The sequence below is a fragment of the Vulpes lagopus genome, chromosome 21, assembly GCF_018345385.1.
Source record: "Vulpes lagopus strain Blue_001 chromosome 21, ASM1834538v1, whole genome shotgun sequence".
Taxonomy (NCBI): Eukaryota; Metazoa; Chordata; class Mammalia; order Carnivora; family Canidae; genus Vulpes; species Vulpes lagopus.
Genome location: NC_054844.1, coordinates 7,140,445 through 7,157,361, shown reverse-complemented (window position 1 = coordinate 7,157,361; position 16,917 = coordinate 7,140,445). Strand labels below are relative to the sequence as shown.

General features: G+C 50.6%; 1 protein-coding gene across 1 annotated transcript in view; it reads left to right on the top strand.

Annotated features, from left to right (window-relative positions):
- VWF (von Willebrand factor) overlaps positions 1-16,917 on the top strand; it is a 137,009-nt gene that overhangs the window by 45,541 nt on the left and 74,551 nt on the right. The window contains exons 11-17 of the mRNA XM_041735719.1: positions 165-301; positions 776-914; positions 1,956-2,056; positions 5,722-5,917; positions 6,542-6,757; positions 10,507-10,747; positions 16,557-16,651. Coding sequence (XP_041591653.1) covers positions 165-301; positions 776-914; positions 1,956-2,056; positions 5,722-5,917; positions 6,542-6,757; positions 10,507-10,747; positions 16,557-16,651 — 1,125 coding nt within the window. The remainder of the gene's footprint in view (positions 1-164; positions 302-775; positions 915-1,955; positions 2,057-5,721; positions 5,918-6,541; positions 6,758-10,506; positions 10,748-16,556; positions 16,652-16,917) is intronic.

Genomic DNA, 16,917 nt, shown 5'->3' with positions numbered 1-16,917 from the left:
GTTAGAGTCCCCCCGTCAAACTCGTTTTCAGACTGGGGTGTGGGGAAGGATGCCTGTGGCGTTCCACAGGGGTGCCCGGTGTGCCCATGCATCCCTCCTTTGCCACCCCAAGGGGAGCCCTTCCCCTCCTCCTGTGCTTACCGCCTTCCTCTGTGTCCCTCCAGGCGAGTGTCTGGTCACAGGACAGTCCCACTTCAAGAGCTTCGACAACAGGTACTTCACCTTCAGTGGGGTCTGCCACTACCTGCTGGCCCAGGACTGCCAGGACCACACCTTCTCTGTTGTCATAGAGACCGTCCAGGTGAGCTTGACTGCCACCCAGTCAGGAGGTGGGGATGGGGTGGGGGCAAGGTGGTCCTAGCTCCTTTATGAGCTGCTGTGCTATGTGCTAGACCTCGCTCCTCCAGAGACTGGAGCGAGGAGGGAGAAATCTAGGGTGCACACGGCTCCCTTGAGGATTGAAGTCCTAGTGTTGCTTTGGAACCACCGGCCCAAGCAACAGGAAGACAGCCAGAGGCCTAGAATAAAGACCAGACCTGGCCAGGGAAAGGGCGTGGGGAGCTGCGGGGCTTGGGGATGTGGGGCCTAGGGCTTCGTCCTGGGATGCCTCAGGGGGGCCTACTCACTGAGACCATTCTGGGAGAATAAAATTGTTTCTCCTAATGAGGCCTCGGACTGTCTGGGCTTGCGCTCTTTCTCTGAGTAAGTGGGTCCCAGGCTGGGGCGCTGGGCAGGGGGTTTGTGGTAACATCACCCTGGGCACCCCTCTTGGCAGTGTGCGGATGACCTGGATGCTGTCTGCACCCGCTCGGTCACTGTCCGCCTGCCTGGACATCACAACAGCCTTGTGAAGCTGAAGCACGGGGGAGGAGTCTCCATGGATGGCCAGGATATCCAGATTCCTCTCCTGCAGGGTGCGTTCCCTCCTCCTCCACTGGGGCCTGGGGCTGGTCCAACTCACCCCACAGAGCCCCCGCCCCTGCCCCTCAGCCATGCTAACTGCCCACCTCTTCTGTGAGGAGAGCTATCTGTGGAGGGATGGTTATTCTCAACATGCATCCTTGCAAAGAAGGAAAGCTTCCTGAAGGAGGGGGAGTGGAGGAACTGTCTGGAGGCAAGGGAGCTTTGCTCCAGGCCAGGGAGAGAGGGTAGAGGGGCAAAGGGGACCAAGAAGATTTGGTTTGAGCCAAAGGGATGAGTTGAGGGTTGGGCACAACAGTTCTGGTTGTGCTTTGAGGTGGGAGAGGAGCAGAAGCTGATGCGGGGAAGTTAGAGGGTGGCTGGTGGTGGGTGAGACCAGAGCCTGTCATGGGGCAAAGCCAGGCGACCCCTGTGACCTGTGGGAAAAACCTATCCAGTGAATTTGCTGGGTGGCCCCACACCCTTTTGGTAGCATAATTGCCACCTTCACCTTCAAAGTGGCTCTCAGAGCCCTCTGCCTTCTTGCCTGTGACCTCCGTGGACCGTGTGGCCCATTATCCTGGCATTACACATAGCAGGTCCACTTGTGTTTAACGCTGTGTGTGTCTCCCCATGAGGTACCTTCCTCCAGGGCAAGAGGTATGTCTCCTACCTCGTTTCCAGTGAGAACTGCTGCATTCAGCTCTGCATGCAGCATGGTGCAGCCTAGAAGTGGTGTGCAAGGGCGGCAGGGGTGGGGAATGGGCTTCAGTGGGGGGCCAGCTCCTAAACCAAGGATGCAGAGGAGCCTCTGCCGCCCTCTTGTGCCAGTAGAGTGAATGGCAAGGCACGGCTGGGATACCGGGGCTCCTTTCTAGGGAAGGCTGTTCGTACTAAACTCACCTGGATTATCCTTCCTTCTGAAACCCCCTTATGTCTCATGGACATCCCTATCTGTCCCCAGCTCCCTGATTTCATTGTTACAGTCCTTTGTGAGAGACTCTGTCTCTCCCCTCTCGCTTCGGGGCCTACACCCCGTCCCTGCCCTGTTCCAGGTGACCTCCGCATCCAGCACACCGTGATGGCCTCCGTGCGCCTCAGCTACGGGGAGGACCTGCAGATGGATTGGGACGGCCGAGGCAGGCTGCTGGTGACGGTAGGTGCCCTCCCAAACACTGCCTCCCTGCCGCCTGGGCCTTACAAAGTGCCTCTTGTGCTCTGGCAGAGTGGCTGTATGTGGTGGGAGAAGAATTCCTCTCTCCCTGGGCCCTGCGCCCCCAGAGGGAGGAACAGGCCTCTCTTGTTTCGGAAAGACTGGTGTTTGTTGTCTCTGGGACCCTGGTTTGCCCTGGGGCTTCTGGCTTCTGGGGCTCTGGGACCTCAGGGGCTTCCAGACTGGGTGGACAGAGCAGCAGAGCCGGGCCAGCTCTCTGGGCAGGGCCTTTCCTGCTAGACCAGTGCCTCTCATGTTTTGGTCTTCAGACGCCATGGTACGCTTAAAAATTACTGAAGACCCCGATCTTTTACGAAGGTTATAGCTGTCAGTATTTATCATATTAGAAATTAAATCAGAGACTTAATATATGGATTTTATGAATTCACTTAAAATTACAATAATAACCTATTGCACCTGAAACTAATATAATAATATATGTCAATGACACTGCAATAAAAAACCCTAAGCAAAAAATGACAATAAAAAACCCACTACGTGTTAATATAAACAGCATTTTTTCTTGAAAAATAGCCATGTTTTCCGAAACAAAAATAAGTAGTGAGAAGAATACCATTGTTTTACATGTCTGCCAATTTCTTTAATGGCTGGCTTAATAGAAGACAGCTGGAGTCTCACATCTACTTCTGCGTTCAATCCTTTGCAACATCATGTGTCATGTAGCCTCTCAAAAATTCCACTGCACACTTAGAATGAGAGGGGAAAAGCCAAATAACGTTGTTGTGTGATTAGGAAAATAGTTTTGGCCTCATGGACCCCTTGAGAAGACCACACTTGGAGAACTGCTGCCCTAGATCATTCCTAGGATCTCTGGGGAATCCCCTCTGGTGCCCCAGGTCCTGTGTGCCATAAGTCCTTGGTATAATCCTGTGGTGGGCATCTGGGCATTCCTGATGAGATCCTGGTTTCTTCTGCCTCATGACACCGTATTCTTTCCCTTGTCATAGAGTCCTGGAGAGAGTTCCATATTAGTGACTTTCCTCTCTTATCTGAAAAAAAATCAACCTATGACCACAGACCACACAGCAGGAAGATTTTCGGAGAGTTTCTTGTCAGCCTCTCATTTGCAATTAGAAATAAAATCCCTTTCTGAAGCAAGAAAGAACTCACCCTGGGTCTCATGGTCATTTGCTTACAGAGTGAGGACCAGAACTCAGGTCTTCGGACTCCCTCACCTGCTGTGCCCTGGTCTTCAGGGAGGGTGCCCCCTACCCTGCCATCATCCATTCCACCTTCTCTGTAACTTCCCATATCACAGAAAGGGTGCTCTTGATCTGAAGGCTGAGGTTGCTCTTGAGTCAAGCCAAGGGGACTGAAGGGACGGGGGAAGACACATCTTAGTGGGGGATAGTGTGACAGCAGGCCCCAGGGGTGACCAGAGGGACTTTGGGGGGCATGAGGTCACTCACAGTCTGGGAATGAGGGCAGAAGAGAGGGCGCTGAGGCATGGATGAGGAGAGGGAAGACATCATGGATTTCACTGCTCAGCTGGGGCCTGACCTTGACCTCTGGCATTACCTTTAGCCTGTGTCCTCAGGAGAACCTCATTCATTCATGAACTTAATCATTCGTTCAGTCATTCACTCAACACACATCTAGCGAATGTCCGCAGGCACCATTTGAGAGGCCTAGGTTACAACTGTGAAACAAAACAGATAAGAATCCCTGCCTCGCTTCACTTACATTCCCCTTGGGGGAGACAGACAGTAAACAAAACCAACCAGTAAATTATATCACATATTAGAAGGTAATAAATCCTGAGGAGGTAAATAAAGCAGCGAAAGCGATAAGAAGTGTCAGGGTCAGAGGATTTACATTTTATTTTATTTATTTTAAAGATTTTATTTATTCATGAGAGACACAGAGAGAGAGAGGCAGAGACATAGGCAGAGGGAGAAGTAAAGCTCCCTGTGGGGCGCCTGGGGAGCCTAATGTGGGACTTGATCAGATGCTCAACCACTGAGCCACCCATTTTTACATTTTAAACAGTGACAGCAGGGAAGGCCTCAGGGCCTAGTGTGGCAACACCTGAAATTTGTAAAGCAAACAAGGAAACATTATTCTCTCTTTTTAAAAAAGATTTTTATTTATTTATTCATGAGACATACACACACACAGAGATATATATAGAGAGAGGCAGAGATACAGGCAGAGGGGGAAGCAGGCTCCATGCCGGGAGCCCGACATGGGACTCGATCCTGGGTCTCCAGGATCACGCCCTGGGCCCAAGGCAGGCACTAAACCACTGAGCCACCTGGGCTGCCCTATTCTCTTTCTTTTACTGGTATTTCCTTGGGTGCATTTTTATATGGATCCAGAACCTTCCACTAGATTGTTCATCCTGCATCCTGTGAAGTCATAGCTGGAAGCTGGAAGGGACTCCTAGAGATGACCATGCGGAGCCCAGTCCTAGTGCACAATGGTGTCAAGCCCGGGAGGCCATCCGGCCATGTTCATCACCGGCAGAGCAGGAGTTAGGACTCTGGGGTCCCAGCCCTGGCTCCATCTTTGGATCAGGGCCCTCTCAATAGAAACAGGTGGAGGCGCCCAGCTGTAGAGTGTGAAAGGCAGGTTTGATGCCCCAAGCTGTCCGTGAGTGTGCACTTTGGGATCAGAATGATGGAGAACAAACCAGATGCTGGTGGCCTGGAGTTGGATCCTCAGAACCGTCTTGGTCACCCACAGGAGGCTGCCCCAGAGACCTTGCTGACCCTGGCTCCTCCGATCACACCCCCTAGAGTCCTCCTTGGCTCATGGTCTTTTCTCTCCAATGACTTATAGTGGCTGAGTCAACTCCAGCTGGGAAAGTGTTCTTTGTCTCGAAATGTGAGCTCTGAGACTTGGACTATCATGGACTTAGCCTGCTACACAACCGCAGGTGTGACAGATACAAGTGTTCAGTAAAGGGGTCAAGAGGTGCTGACTTCACACTTGATTCTCATGGGTGGCAAGGCTGGTAAGCTCCAGCATCTCCCTGACAGGCGAGGGTGGTACAGAGCATGCTGAGCTGCGACTCAACCTGGCTGCTGGTCCCAGCTCTGCCACCTGCTCTGTGACCTTAGGCCAGGCACTTTCCCTCTCTGGGACTCAGTGTCCCCATCTGTGTCCCTATCTGTAAGAGGCTACATGATCTCTCACACCCTTCTGGCAGGACTGCTCTTTGATTTTTTTTTTTTTTTAAGATTTTATTTATTTACTCATAAGAGACACAGAGAGGCAGAGACACAGGCAGAGGGAGAAGCGGTTCCCTGGGGAGCTGGATGTGGGGCTCCATCCCAGGTCCCCAGGATCACGACCTGAGCTGAGGGCAGAGGCTCAACCACCGAGCCACCCAGACGCCCCTGCTCTCTGACTCTTAATTAATGACAAGAGCCTCATGTTTCCAATGCTAAGCTTACACCCCAGTAAGCTCCCTCTGCCCTGCAGCCTTGGGCTTAGCTGCGGTTTATTAAATTCGTCTTTATTTTTCACCCAGGGAGTGTGTCTTTTTTTTATTTTTATTTTTTATTATTAAAACCATCTCATTAGCGACAGGAAGCTGCGGCTGCCTCGGCGGCGGCCCCACGGTGCTCTGCCTCTCCCCGCAGCTGTCCCCGGTCTACGCGGGGAAGACGTGCGGCCTGTGTGGGAACTACAACGGCAACCGGGGGGACGACTTCGTGACGCCCGCAGGCCTGGCGGAGCCCCTGGTGCAGGACTTCGGGAACGCCTGGAAGCTGCACGGGGCCTGCGACAACCTGCAGAAGCAGCACAGCGATCCCTGCAGCCTCAACCCGCGCCAGAGTACGTACGCCCGGGGGAGGGGGCCCTGGCCGAGCCCCCTCCCCCCGAGGTCTGCGGCTTCCAGGGCGTTCCAGGGCGCGGCGCACCGAGCTGGGGGGCAGGGGCACTTTGCTTGTACCGTCAGCATTTGACGATCTGCCTCTGGATCATTTACGCCTCAAAGTCCCTCGACTGCGCATCCCGCCCCCCGGGGGCTGAACCCTGGGCAAGGAGAATAATCCGTGTTTCCTGTCCCTGGATCTTCTCAGTCTGTCGGGGCAGCAGCCACACGGCCCCAGAATTAAATTATCGTTAGATAAATGCACTGGGGTGGCCAGTGGCAGATTTATCTGTGGCAGCATTTCAGGTCCGCATTAATTTCCTCCCCTTACTCAGCCCATCATGGAACTATTTCTCCTCTCCGTCAGCGGTTGTGGCGCCCTGGAAATGCAGTTTATTTGCATTTAAGCCAAACGTAATTAGAAACGTTTATTGGCTGCAGGAGAAAAATCATGCTGATTTCCAGAGGCCCGGGGCAGGCAGCTGGCAGGGAGCGCAGCCCGGGAGGAGCTGGTGGGGGCACTGCGGGGGGTGCCGAGGGCGGGGCGGGGCTCGCGGCGTGCGCACTGCTCTGTCCCGCCACAGCCCGGTTTGCGGAGGAGGCGTGCGCGCTGCTGACCGCCCCGAGGTTCGAGCCCTGCCACCGCGCGGTGGGTCCTCAGCCCTACGTGCAGAACTGCCGCTACGACGTCTGCGCCTGCTCCGACGGCAGAGACTGTCTTTGCAGCGCCGTGGCCAACTACGCCGCAGCCTGTGCCCGGAGGGGCGTGCACATCGCGTGGCGGGAGCCCGGCTTCTGTGGTGGGTGCCCTCCCTGGCCGCCAGCACCCCCCCCCCCCCACGGCCCAGCCGAGCCCTCCTCGGGTGCCTTGCACTCGGCTCGTCCTTTTCCAAGCACTGTCTCTGCGTTAGTGCATTCAGAACCGGGCCCGAGCGCCTGGGTCACGAGGACTGTCCATGTGCAGCCACTTTCCCCTCCCATCTCCAGCAGGACACGGTGGTGGGGACTGGCTCCCCTACAGGACAGTGGGATTCTTCTGGCTTGTTCTGGCAGCGCGAGCAGCACCCCCCTACCTGGACGCCAAGAACCTAGCAGGCGCTGCAAGCAGAGCTTGCCTGTGGCTGCTGCCACCTAGCGTTCGATACGCGTATGGCCCGGTTGCAGGGAGAATGGGTCCCAGATCCCAAAGGGTCTCTGCACGCAGGAGGGTCTCAGGAAGGCAGTGGGGGAACGCACTTACCAATCCTTCGCTTATAACTCCAGGCCAACCATCAGAGGACTTCTGGCCCAAATCTCTGGCATTGATGAAGTTATGTCAAGTTGGATGCCATCATTGTCCACAGCCGACTTTGGAGTCTCACTCTGCCATGTTAGATTTCTGCCACCAGAGCTGGTATCCGCTCAACATTCTGGCCCCTTGAGCGGCTGCATGGCACTCACTTTGTTGTTGGTGCTGCTGCTCTGGGAACATGTGCTGGGTGGCCCAGTATGGTCAGGCAAAGCCAGTGGTGTAGAGCCTGAACCCTCTACCATTTTGAGGCATAGGTGGAAACTGCTTCTCTACTAGGTGCTGTCACACCGAATAAAAGGATAATTAGATTAATGCAGGGGCAACCAAGGAAGGCTTTCTGGAGGCAGTGTACTTGACCGGGCTTTAAAAAGGCACCATCTTGGCAGAAAAGAGCTGTTCCATGGTGAGACAATGGTAGTGATGGAAATTAGGATATTCTGGGATGAGGTATCATAAATACTCTGATTTTTAGGGTGAAGTAGATGTGGTCAGAAATGAAAATGTTAGTGATCCCGGCAGAAGCAGGAAAATAGGAGCTATGAGAAATGGTGAAAGGCTATAATATATCATGTATTTGAAAAGAAAGGACGAGGGCTCTAGAAGTGTCACTGTTGGGGCCCAGTGAGCCAACTCATGTTTGGAGTCTAAGCAATGTCATAAACAAGAGGAGCAGAGGCAGAAGTAAGGACAAAAGTGCCCATACCATGTCTATGCACGCATGCAGTTGTGCTACCCTGTCCCTCTGGGTCCAGGACGCCACAGTGTCATGGCCAGCAGCTGGAGGAGTGGAGTCTGAGGCCTTGCTGGAACTGTAACTTCCCAGCTCTATGGCCTTGAACTCTTCATCTCGCCCTCCACAATTTAGCTTCCTCGTTGGGGTTTGCTGTTTAGAAATTGGGCAAAGTAATGAGGAGGAATGGCACAACTGTTCATGAATATGGTTGTCTGCCATATTATGGTGGTTGTCCACCAATATTAGGGATTCTTCATTATCAGTGTGCTAGGGCATCTGAAGGGTTTCCTAATTTAGGACATTGTCCCTCAGAAGCTGAGGGCTTACTGACATATTCTGTAATCTCAAAAGAACCGCCCTCCTTCACCTCCACTGGGAGCAGAACAAGAGAGAACAGGGACTGGGAGTTGGTTAGGGAGGCAGAAACTGTGGGGGTCCTGGGAAGGCATTTCTGTCTCTATGGGCTTCTGTGGAGGTGAACTAGACAAAGGCTGCCCAGATGGCCCCAGTTGCCTGAACCCGAGGAGGGTGGGCATTTTCCTCTTGAAAAATGAACAGAGCTCCCTAACCCACTAACTCCATCCTTAAGGAGAGCTCATACCAACTGGGGATGCTCACAGAGTGAAGGCTGATCATGCAGCTACTTTGTGGGATGCTGTGAGGCGATGAGGCAGAGGCACGCACATTTTTTTTTCTTGTAACATGATGAGACCATGGGCTCCTTGCAGGCTGGCACCAAGTCTTACCATTGCTGCATCTGTGAGCCTAGCACAGCCCCTGGGACTCAGTGGGCACACAATAAACACCTGTTAAACTGAGGTGTGCACTGCTGCTTCTGGGGAAGAAGGCCAAAGGAGAAATCCATTATGGCTCTAAGCCAGCTCTAGGGACCACAGTCTGTCAGAGAAAAAAAATCTCTCAGCTCCAGCTGCTCCTTAATGGGTTAAATGTGACCTTATTATCATAGGTTTGATGGATCAAAAGTGAGTTGCATCTTTATTGCCCAGCACACCCCATCTTAATCCACCCTGCTCTGAATACCCATTCACTGCCCCCAACCTCTCTGCTGGTTCAGAGAAAAATCCATGTCTAATATGGCTACAGAGTCCCCTCTCTTCTCAGCTGCCCTCAAACACAGAACCAGTTGCAGGAAGTGGGAGCTGCAGGGGCTCCCCAGATGTTCTCACCCCTGTGTCCGGGGTTCCTGGCCTGAGCTTCCTTTTACAGCTTCCATGACACGTGCTGCCATTGGGTTTCTACTGTAGAACTGGATTCCAATAGAGAGCAGAAGGATTCCAGTGGTCTTAGGAACAGTGTCCTCAGAGTGAGGTTCTCACTTCTCGGACAGCAGCTGATTAGCAATGGGAAAGCCTTCAGAAAGGGCAAAGTGCTTCCTGTACCCCACCCTCCCCCATAAGGAATTTCATCATTGGGGTGCCTATGGGAATAGGCCAGGATCCAGGAGTGCCAGGTCTTCGTAGGCACTGGAAGACCCAGTCTCTGGCCCATCCCTCCCTTCTGGAGCCCACTGAGCTGGGGCTGTTTCCCCACTCATCATCACGATAACGTAGCAGGGAGGATTTGCCACATGCTGGGCATTACTCAGACCTGGTTGGTGCACTGAACCTTCACAACAACCCCGGGTGGGTTTTAGTCTGGTCCAGCAAGGAAACTGCTCTAGGTCACTTTGTAACTAATGGCAGAACTGGGGCTCGGACCCAGGAATTTGGGAGACAGCCCATTGGCTTCCCTGTGTTGCTGTTTGCCACCCATCCTCTTGGCTCCTGTGTGCTGGGCTATTTCTCTGTGGGAGGCCAGAGGAGGGGAGGGGGAGGGGGGGTTAGTGGGGAGGCGGGGTGGCCTACTTTGCTAGCGCAGGTACAAGGGTGGCCCTGCTCTCTGTGGGCCACCTTGAAAGCATGTCTCCTAAGGGGTGGTTTCCTTTTTAGAGCGTAATGGTGGAGAGCATGAGCTTTTGGGTCATGGAAAACTGGGTTCACATCCTGCCTCTGCTTCTGCCTGGGAGGCATGATCTTGACAGTCACTTAGTTTATGTTTGCATTCTCTTCCCTCTAGGAAGGGGGCTATGAGATCTAGCTCAATGAGAGGCATAAAAGGTATACAAGCTGTGTGAAGAGCAGGGTATACAGCAGGTGCTAAATTAATTATCATCATCCTGGGAGAAGTGCCCTTGCCTGCCACTCTCAGTTCTTTTTAATACTCATAGTGTCAAAATCCTCCTTATCCCTGTGTAGATATCCCAGGCTTTAAGGATTCAGAGATGGCTAAGGCAGGAGCCCTCTGGCTCAGCAGAGGGGAAACTGTGTGCATCCATTATTATCATAGACATCTGCGAGCCTGAAATCCAGTTTTGCTCATAGTGGGAAAGAAAGGGGTGATCATAGAGATATAATTGGGGTCACAGCTGCAGGGGGTGGCAGCCCAAATCCTAGAACCACAGTCCTTGGTGTTGGCGTGTTTCCATGCTTCCACTGAGGCCCTCCTTCCTCTACCCTCTCTTCTAGCGCTGAGCTGCCCCCAGGGCCAGGTGTACCTGCAGTGTGGGACCCCCTGCAACATGACCTGTCGCTCCCTCTCTTACCCGGAGGAGGACTGCAATGAGGTCTGCTTGGAAGGCTGCTTCTGCCCCCCAGGGCTGTACCTGGACGAGAGGGGAGACTGTGTGCCCAAGGCTCAGTGTCCCTGTTACTATGATGGTGAGATCTTTCAGCCTGAAGACATCTTCTCAGACCATCACACCATGTGGTAAGTGCTAGCAGCAGGACCAGGGACCTCAGGAATGGCGGAGCTTGTCAGGAAAATGGTCTTCTGGGTCCTTCATTTCACGGTTGGGAAACTGAGGCCCAGGAAGGGAAGTGCCTTGCCCTGAGTTGCACAGCAAGTCAGAAACAAAGCTTGGACATCACCCAGCTCGAATGATTTCCTTACGTCGCTGGAAACTAGAGCAGAGTGCCAGTAGGATTTCCCATTTGCCTGTGCTAGGTCTCAGTTTCCCTTTCCAGAACAGTAAATGGGAGGGCTCCCTGTCCCCTCCCCTTTGGCTTCCTGGCAGTGAAAACAGACCACAGCAGGTTTGCCTTACTGGTGCATTGCTATCCTGACCTGCTTCATGCACTTCCCTGAAAAACAGCTCCAATCCCACATGCTTTGTGTGGCCCTTTGCCGGTCAAGTCGGTTTCATGGTCTGTCACGGTCACAGGAGAAATGGGTAACATGTTTTGTTGGGCAAATGCTTCCTTGGCATGTTCTCTGCCCTGGGTGCTAGCCTAGAGGTTGGTGATCTAAAGGTGAACAAGACACAGTGTGGGTCCCAAGGAAGATGATAGTCTATTAGGGAGACCTGATTATGGACTATTTCAGTCATAAAAGTAGAGAGAATAGTGTGACGAGCCCTCAGGCATCCATCCCCAGCTTCAGTGATTATTAACACTCTTCCATGCTTATTTATCCCCTTCTCCCCTCTTTGGCTGGAATAAAGAAAATCTCAGATATTATGTCATTTCTTTGAAAATATTTCATTATGTATTTCTAACAGATAAACACTGAAAAAAACCAAACCTAATAGTAATATCATTATTAAGCTAAGTATTTACAACAATTCCTGATAACACCTAATATTCCATCCATTTCCACTTTTCCCTGACTGTCTCAAAATGTCTTTTTATATATTATTGGTTTGTTCAAATCAAAGTCCCAACAAGATCTGCACATTTGGCATGAAGCTTTTCCTCCTCACTTAGTGAGATGAATCTGTAGTCCTTCCCAATCTCTGGTACCCGAAGCAAGTTGATGACACCTGGAGTAAAATCGTGGTTGTCATTGGACTTGGATGTTGGCAAAATGTGTTTTATCTCCCATCTGGACTGTGGCCTCCCCTAAGAGTAGAAACTGTATCTTAGGCCCTGGTTCCCAGCACCTGACACTCTTCTGGCAGAAAATAAGTACAATTAATGTTTGCTGAGATGAAATAACTATTGTTTGGTAGGTTTTCCATTTTGTAGACATAAAAATCTCTACTCATCTGAAGTGGGCAGATTGCTTCCAATTGGGAGGAACTGGAGAAGACAGTGCAGGAGGTAGCTTGGGATTTGAGGAAGATTCTAGCAGTGGGTGTGGGGTAGGCCCATGGGATGGGGGCTTTGGGGTGGAGCTGAGGCCCCAGAGCTAAAGCACACAGGGAGTCTTCCCTCACTCGTCCCCATGGTAAGTCCTCTGGGGGAGTGTGTGTTGTGGGAAGAGAAGAGAAGCCTGGAGGGATGTTGAGGGTCCTTGAAAGATAGGGTGAGGACTTGAGAGGTTTTAAACAGAGAGCAAGTAAACAGTCTGGAGGCATGTGTGTGTGGGAGGAGGGGGGCAGGGGGAAGGTTGCTGAAGATGGCCCTGAGGCTCTGAACTGGAATGCAAGGGAGGACCAGAAAAGCAAGAGGGCTCTTGCTTGCTTGTTGGTAGAGGGAAGATAATGAGTTTGGTCTTAGCTGAGATGACTGAGTTACCCAGAGGGCATATTGGTGAGCAATGGAAACGGTTGCTAGAATGATGGGTGCAGTTGGAACTTGATGCTGGACAAGATTTGTGGGTATAGTCATGGGAGTAGAGAGCTCTCCAAGGGTGTGGGCCAAGGAGCAGAAAAGGAGACTGAGTCCAGAGCTTGGGGGATGATCAGAGGGCCAGGAGAAGAGAAAGAGGATCCTATGAGAGAGGCCAAAGGAAAAAGGCCAGCAAAAATCCATAACTAGGGCAGAGCCATATGGTCAAAGTGAAGGAAGCAGGGGATTAATAACATCATTTGGTTTGAGCGTGGGGGTCATTTTACTGCAGTTGTCCAGCTGTGATTTTTGGGGTGTTTCTTCCTGGGATCTTAAAACAACACTGTTAGGAGGCAAGCATTGCTTTTTTAGTAAAGAATTTGAGGCTTAGAGAGATGACCACTTTCCTAAATCACCTAGCAAGTGATAGAATCCAGGGATTCTTGAACTCTTCACATTACATGGAGAGGAGGCTGTTGAATTTGGCGATCAGATGGTCATGGTGGACTTCATGTTGAAGTAGTATGGTGAGGAAGGAAGCCAGAGGGTACGAGGCTGGGGTGACTTGGAGGGCAGGAGGCATATCGGAGGCACAGGAAAGGTGGGAGATGAGGTGTCTTCAGGCCAGTTGTCTGGTCATCAAACAGGCATCACAGTAGAGTGCTTGCTCTATTGCAAGCCAAGGTCTGGGTCAGAAGTTGATTATACACCTACCGGCAAGGATTTTCTTTTTTTTCTTTCTAAAAATAAAAGCAAGCTTTTGGGTTATGCCCAAATGACAGACAGACTGTGACATTTGGGGGAGGATATCTTTAAATCATGTATTAGTTAGAAACCAGAGGGCACAACTTCTGCATGTGTCCAGAGAGGGAAGGGCTGATTCTCTTGCTCATTCAATAAATTTTGATTGAGTAGCAGCCACATTAAAAATATTCAAAATCGTTATATCAGAGGAATACAAATTAAAACTATGCGTGTTACTTCATATCTATTAGAGTGGACAAATTTGAAATCTGGATAATGCCAAGTGTTGACAGGGCTGCAGAATATGAGGCCCCCAATCTGCTGCTGGTAGGACATATATTTGTTCAGATAACTCAATATCTTTCTAAAACCTAAATCTGATCATAATCACATGTGATGACATAACATACCCCTGCTTGGAATCCTTAATAGCTTCCCTTCAGGAAGCTTTAGGATAGAGACCAAATCCCTAAGATGGCCTTCCAGGCCCCATGCACTCAAGCCCCTGTCTACCTGTCCCCTCTCCAGTCCCCTGGCTTTCTTTCATGTGGAAGGGACATCTCTTCCTTCAAGTGAAGGTCAGTTGCACCCCAGAGAGCAATTGGCACAGTTTATGCAAATTAGATATCCATACTTGCTATTCCCACAGCTCTGCTCTGGGGCATGTATACTAAAGAAATTCTCCGGGGCGCCTGAGTGGCTCAGTCATTAAGCATCTACTCAGGTCATGATTCCAGGGTTCTGGAATAGAGCCCTGCATTAGGTTCCCTGCTGAGCTTCTCCCTCTCCCTGTGCCCCTCCACTCCACTCATGGTCTCTCTCTCAAATAAAGAACTAAAATGTTTTTTAAAAATGCTCACACAGACTCTTAAGAGCACATGTTTGAAGATTTTTTAAAAAAGATTTTATTAACTTATTCATGAGAGACAGAGAGAAGGCAGAGACATAGGGAGAGGGAGAAGCAGGTGCCTTGCAGGGAGCCTGATGTGGGACTTGATCCTGGAACTCTGGGATCATGCCCTGAGCCAAAGACAGATGCTCAAGCGCTGAGCCACCCAGGAGTCCCAACGTTTGAAGATGTTAATCACAGTTTTGTTTGTAGTGGTGAGGAGCAGGTGACAATCCGTGCCCATCCCTGGGAGGGTATGTATGTAAAATGTAATGGATGCATACTATAGAGGGTTATCCAGCCTTAGAAGCACCAGGCAAGTAGGTATGTATTCGCAGGATTGAATTTTTCTTTTTTTTTGAGAGAGAGAGAGTGGGAGGAAGAGGGGCAGAGGGAGAGAGAGAGAGAGAGAGAATCTTAAGCAGACTCCATGCTCAACACAGAGCCTAACACAGGGCTCAATCTCATGACCCTGAGACATCACCTGAGCTGAAATCAAGAGTCAGATGCTTAGCTGACTGGGCCACCCAAATGCCCCAGCAGGACTGAATATTAAAACACGGTGCTAAAGAAAACAGAAGAACAGAGTGTGATAGACAATACTGCTTATAGAATTTAAACATACATATGTGCAAAATAAACACATATTTTATAAGAATATATTCAGGCAGAGATGCATGAAACAGAATAAAATTATATTAGTTTTCTTTATTTATTGCTGCATAAAAAATTAACCCCAAATTTAGCAGCTTAAAACAATGAACATGTATAATCTCACCCAGTTTCTAAAGGTCAGGACTCCAGGAGCGGTGTGGCTAGGTGGTTCAGCTCAGGTTGGCTCATAAGGTTGTAGTCAAACTGTTGGCTAGGGCTGCAGTCATCTGGAGACTTGACTGGTGCTGGAAGGTGCATTCCCAGATCATTCTTATGGCTCTCAGCAGAAGGCTTAATTCAGTTTCTTGCCCCATGGACCTCTCCATTGGGCTGCTCATGAACTGGTTTTCCTAGACTGAATAATCCAAGAAAGAGCACCAAGACAGAAGCTGTAGTCTTTCATAACCTAATCTTAAGTGACATATGGTATGTCACTGTTGCCACATACTGTTGGTCACACAGACCAACCTTGGTGCAATAGTTGACACAAGAGTGTGAACACCAGGAGGTCACTGGGGGCCATTTAGGAGATCAGATATCATAAAAATAGTTGCTCATGTTAGGGAAGGGGATAGGGATTAGCAATATATTTAATACTTTATGCAAAGCCTTTTGCAGCTGTCTGCTGAGGAGAAAATGAGCAAGACCAGTCATGGCTTCTACCCTCTTAGATTTTATAGTCCAGTGACAGAGAGAAAGATGTTAACTAAATATTAATTCTAATACATGCAAAGTCACAAGGGTGGGAGGAAGAGAGAAGTACATGGTCTATGAGTGCTTGAAATGGGCGAGAGGAAGAGTAGGCAGGGGCTTGAGTGCATGGGGCCTGGAAGGCCATCTTAGGGATTTGGTCTCTATCCTAAGGCCTCCTGAGGGGAAGCTATTGAAGGAATCCGAGCAGGGATGTGACATAATCAGCTTTAGGTTTTGAAAAGATAATTGGGCTTCCAAGAGAAGTGTGTTTTGTACAATAATAGTTGCAGGGACATCATCCATTAGGAGTTTTTGCCTTGTCCAGGTCAGAGGTGGAGTGGCTCATGGCAGTGGAGATAGAGATATTTTGGAGATGAAGTCCAAGGGCTGTGTGATGGGCAGATATAGCAGATGGGGAGAAGGCGGTATCAGGCTGACCCCTCGTTTGCTGGTTTGTGAAATCGGATGGATGGTGGTGTTATGCAGTGTATCAGACCCTGAAGGAGCACTGGCTTTGGTGGTGGTGGTGGGGTGGTCATGACTTCAGTTTTGGACATATGGGGTTTGGAGTCTTTGAGACACCAAGACTGCTGTCATGTAAGTGCTTGAATATATGGATCTCAGGTTCAAGGGAGAGATCCCAGCTGCTAATGTGAATGTGCAAGTCGTCTCTGTCAAAGCAGCTGGGGATGTGGATGACAGCACGGAGTGACAAAAGAGAGCCGAGGGTGGAGCCAGTAGAGGGGTGGGCTTGAAGGAACAACTAGGAAAGTACGAGAAAACCAGGAAAGATTTTTTTCTTTCCCTAGAAAAACAGAATAGTCACAGTGATGAATACTGTGGGAAGGGATCAGGTGAGAAAAGAACTGAAGAAATTCCATTAGGTTCAGTAACATGGAGGTCATTGGCAACCTTAGCAGGCAGTGTTTTCAATGAGTTATGGGACTGCCCCAAGTTGGAGGGGGCAGAGAGTTAGTGGGAGGTGAGGAAAAAGATCTGGCAAGTGTCACTGCTCTTGCAAAGCTGGGCTCTGACCTCCTCTCTGCAGCTACTGTGAGGATGGCTTCATGCACTGTACCACAAGTGGCGGCCTGGGAAGCCTGCTGCCCAACACGGTGCTCAGCAGCCCCCTGTCTCACCGCAGTGAGTACTACCCGCCCCCACCTGCCCCCTGCAAGGACTCTTCTTCATCTCCCTGCTGGGTTGCTCTTGTCTTTTTTTTTTTTGGTGGGGGGGAGCTTCTCTGTCTGTTGTGCACGTGCGTTTGGGCTTGGGTCAGGATTGACACAACTTCTGTGTTTGTGTGAGTGACTTTCAGGCCTTGACATGCCTTGGCATGTGTATATCCAAATTACTGAGGCAAGGAGGAATTTTAGGCAGAAAGATCAAGTTATCTGCAAAATGGACTC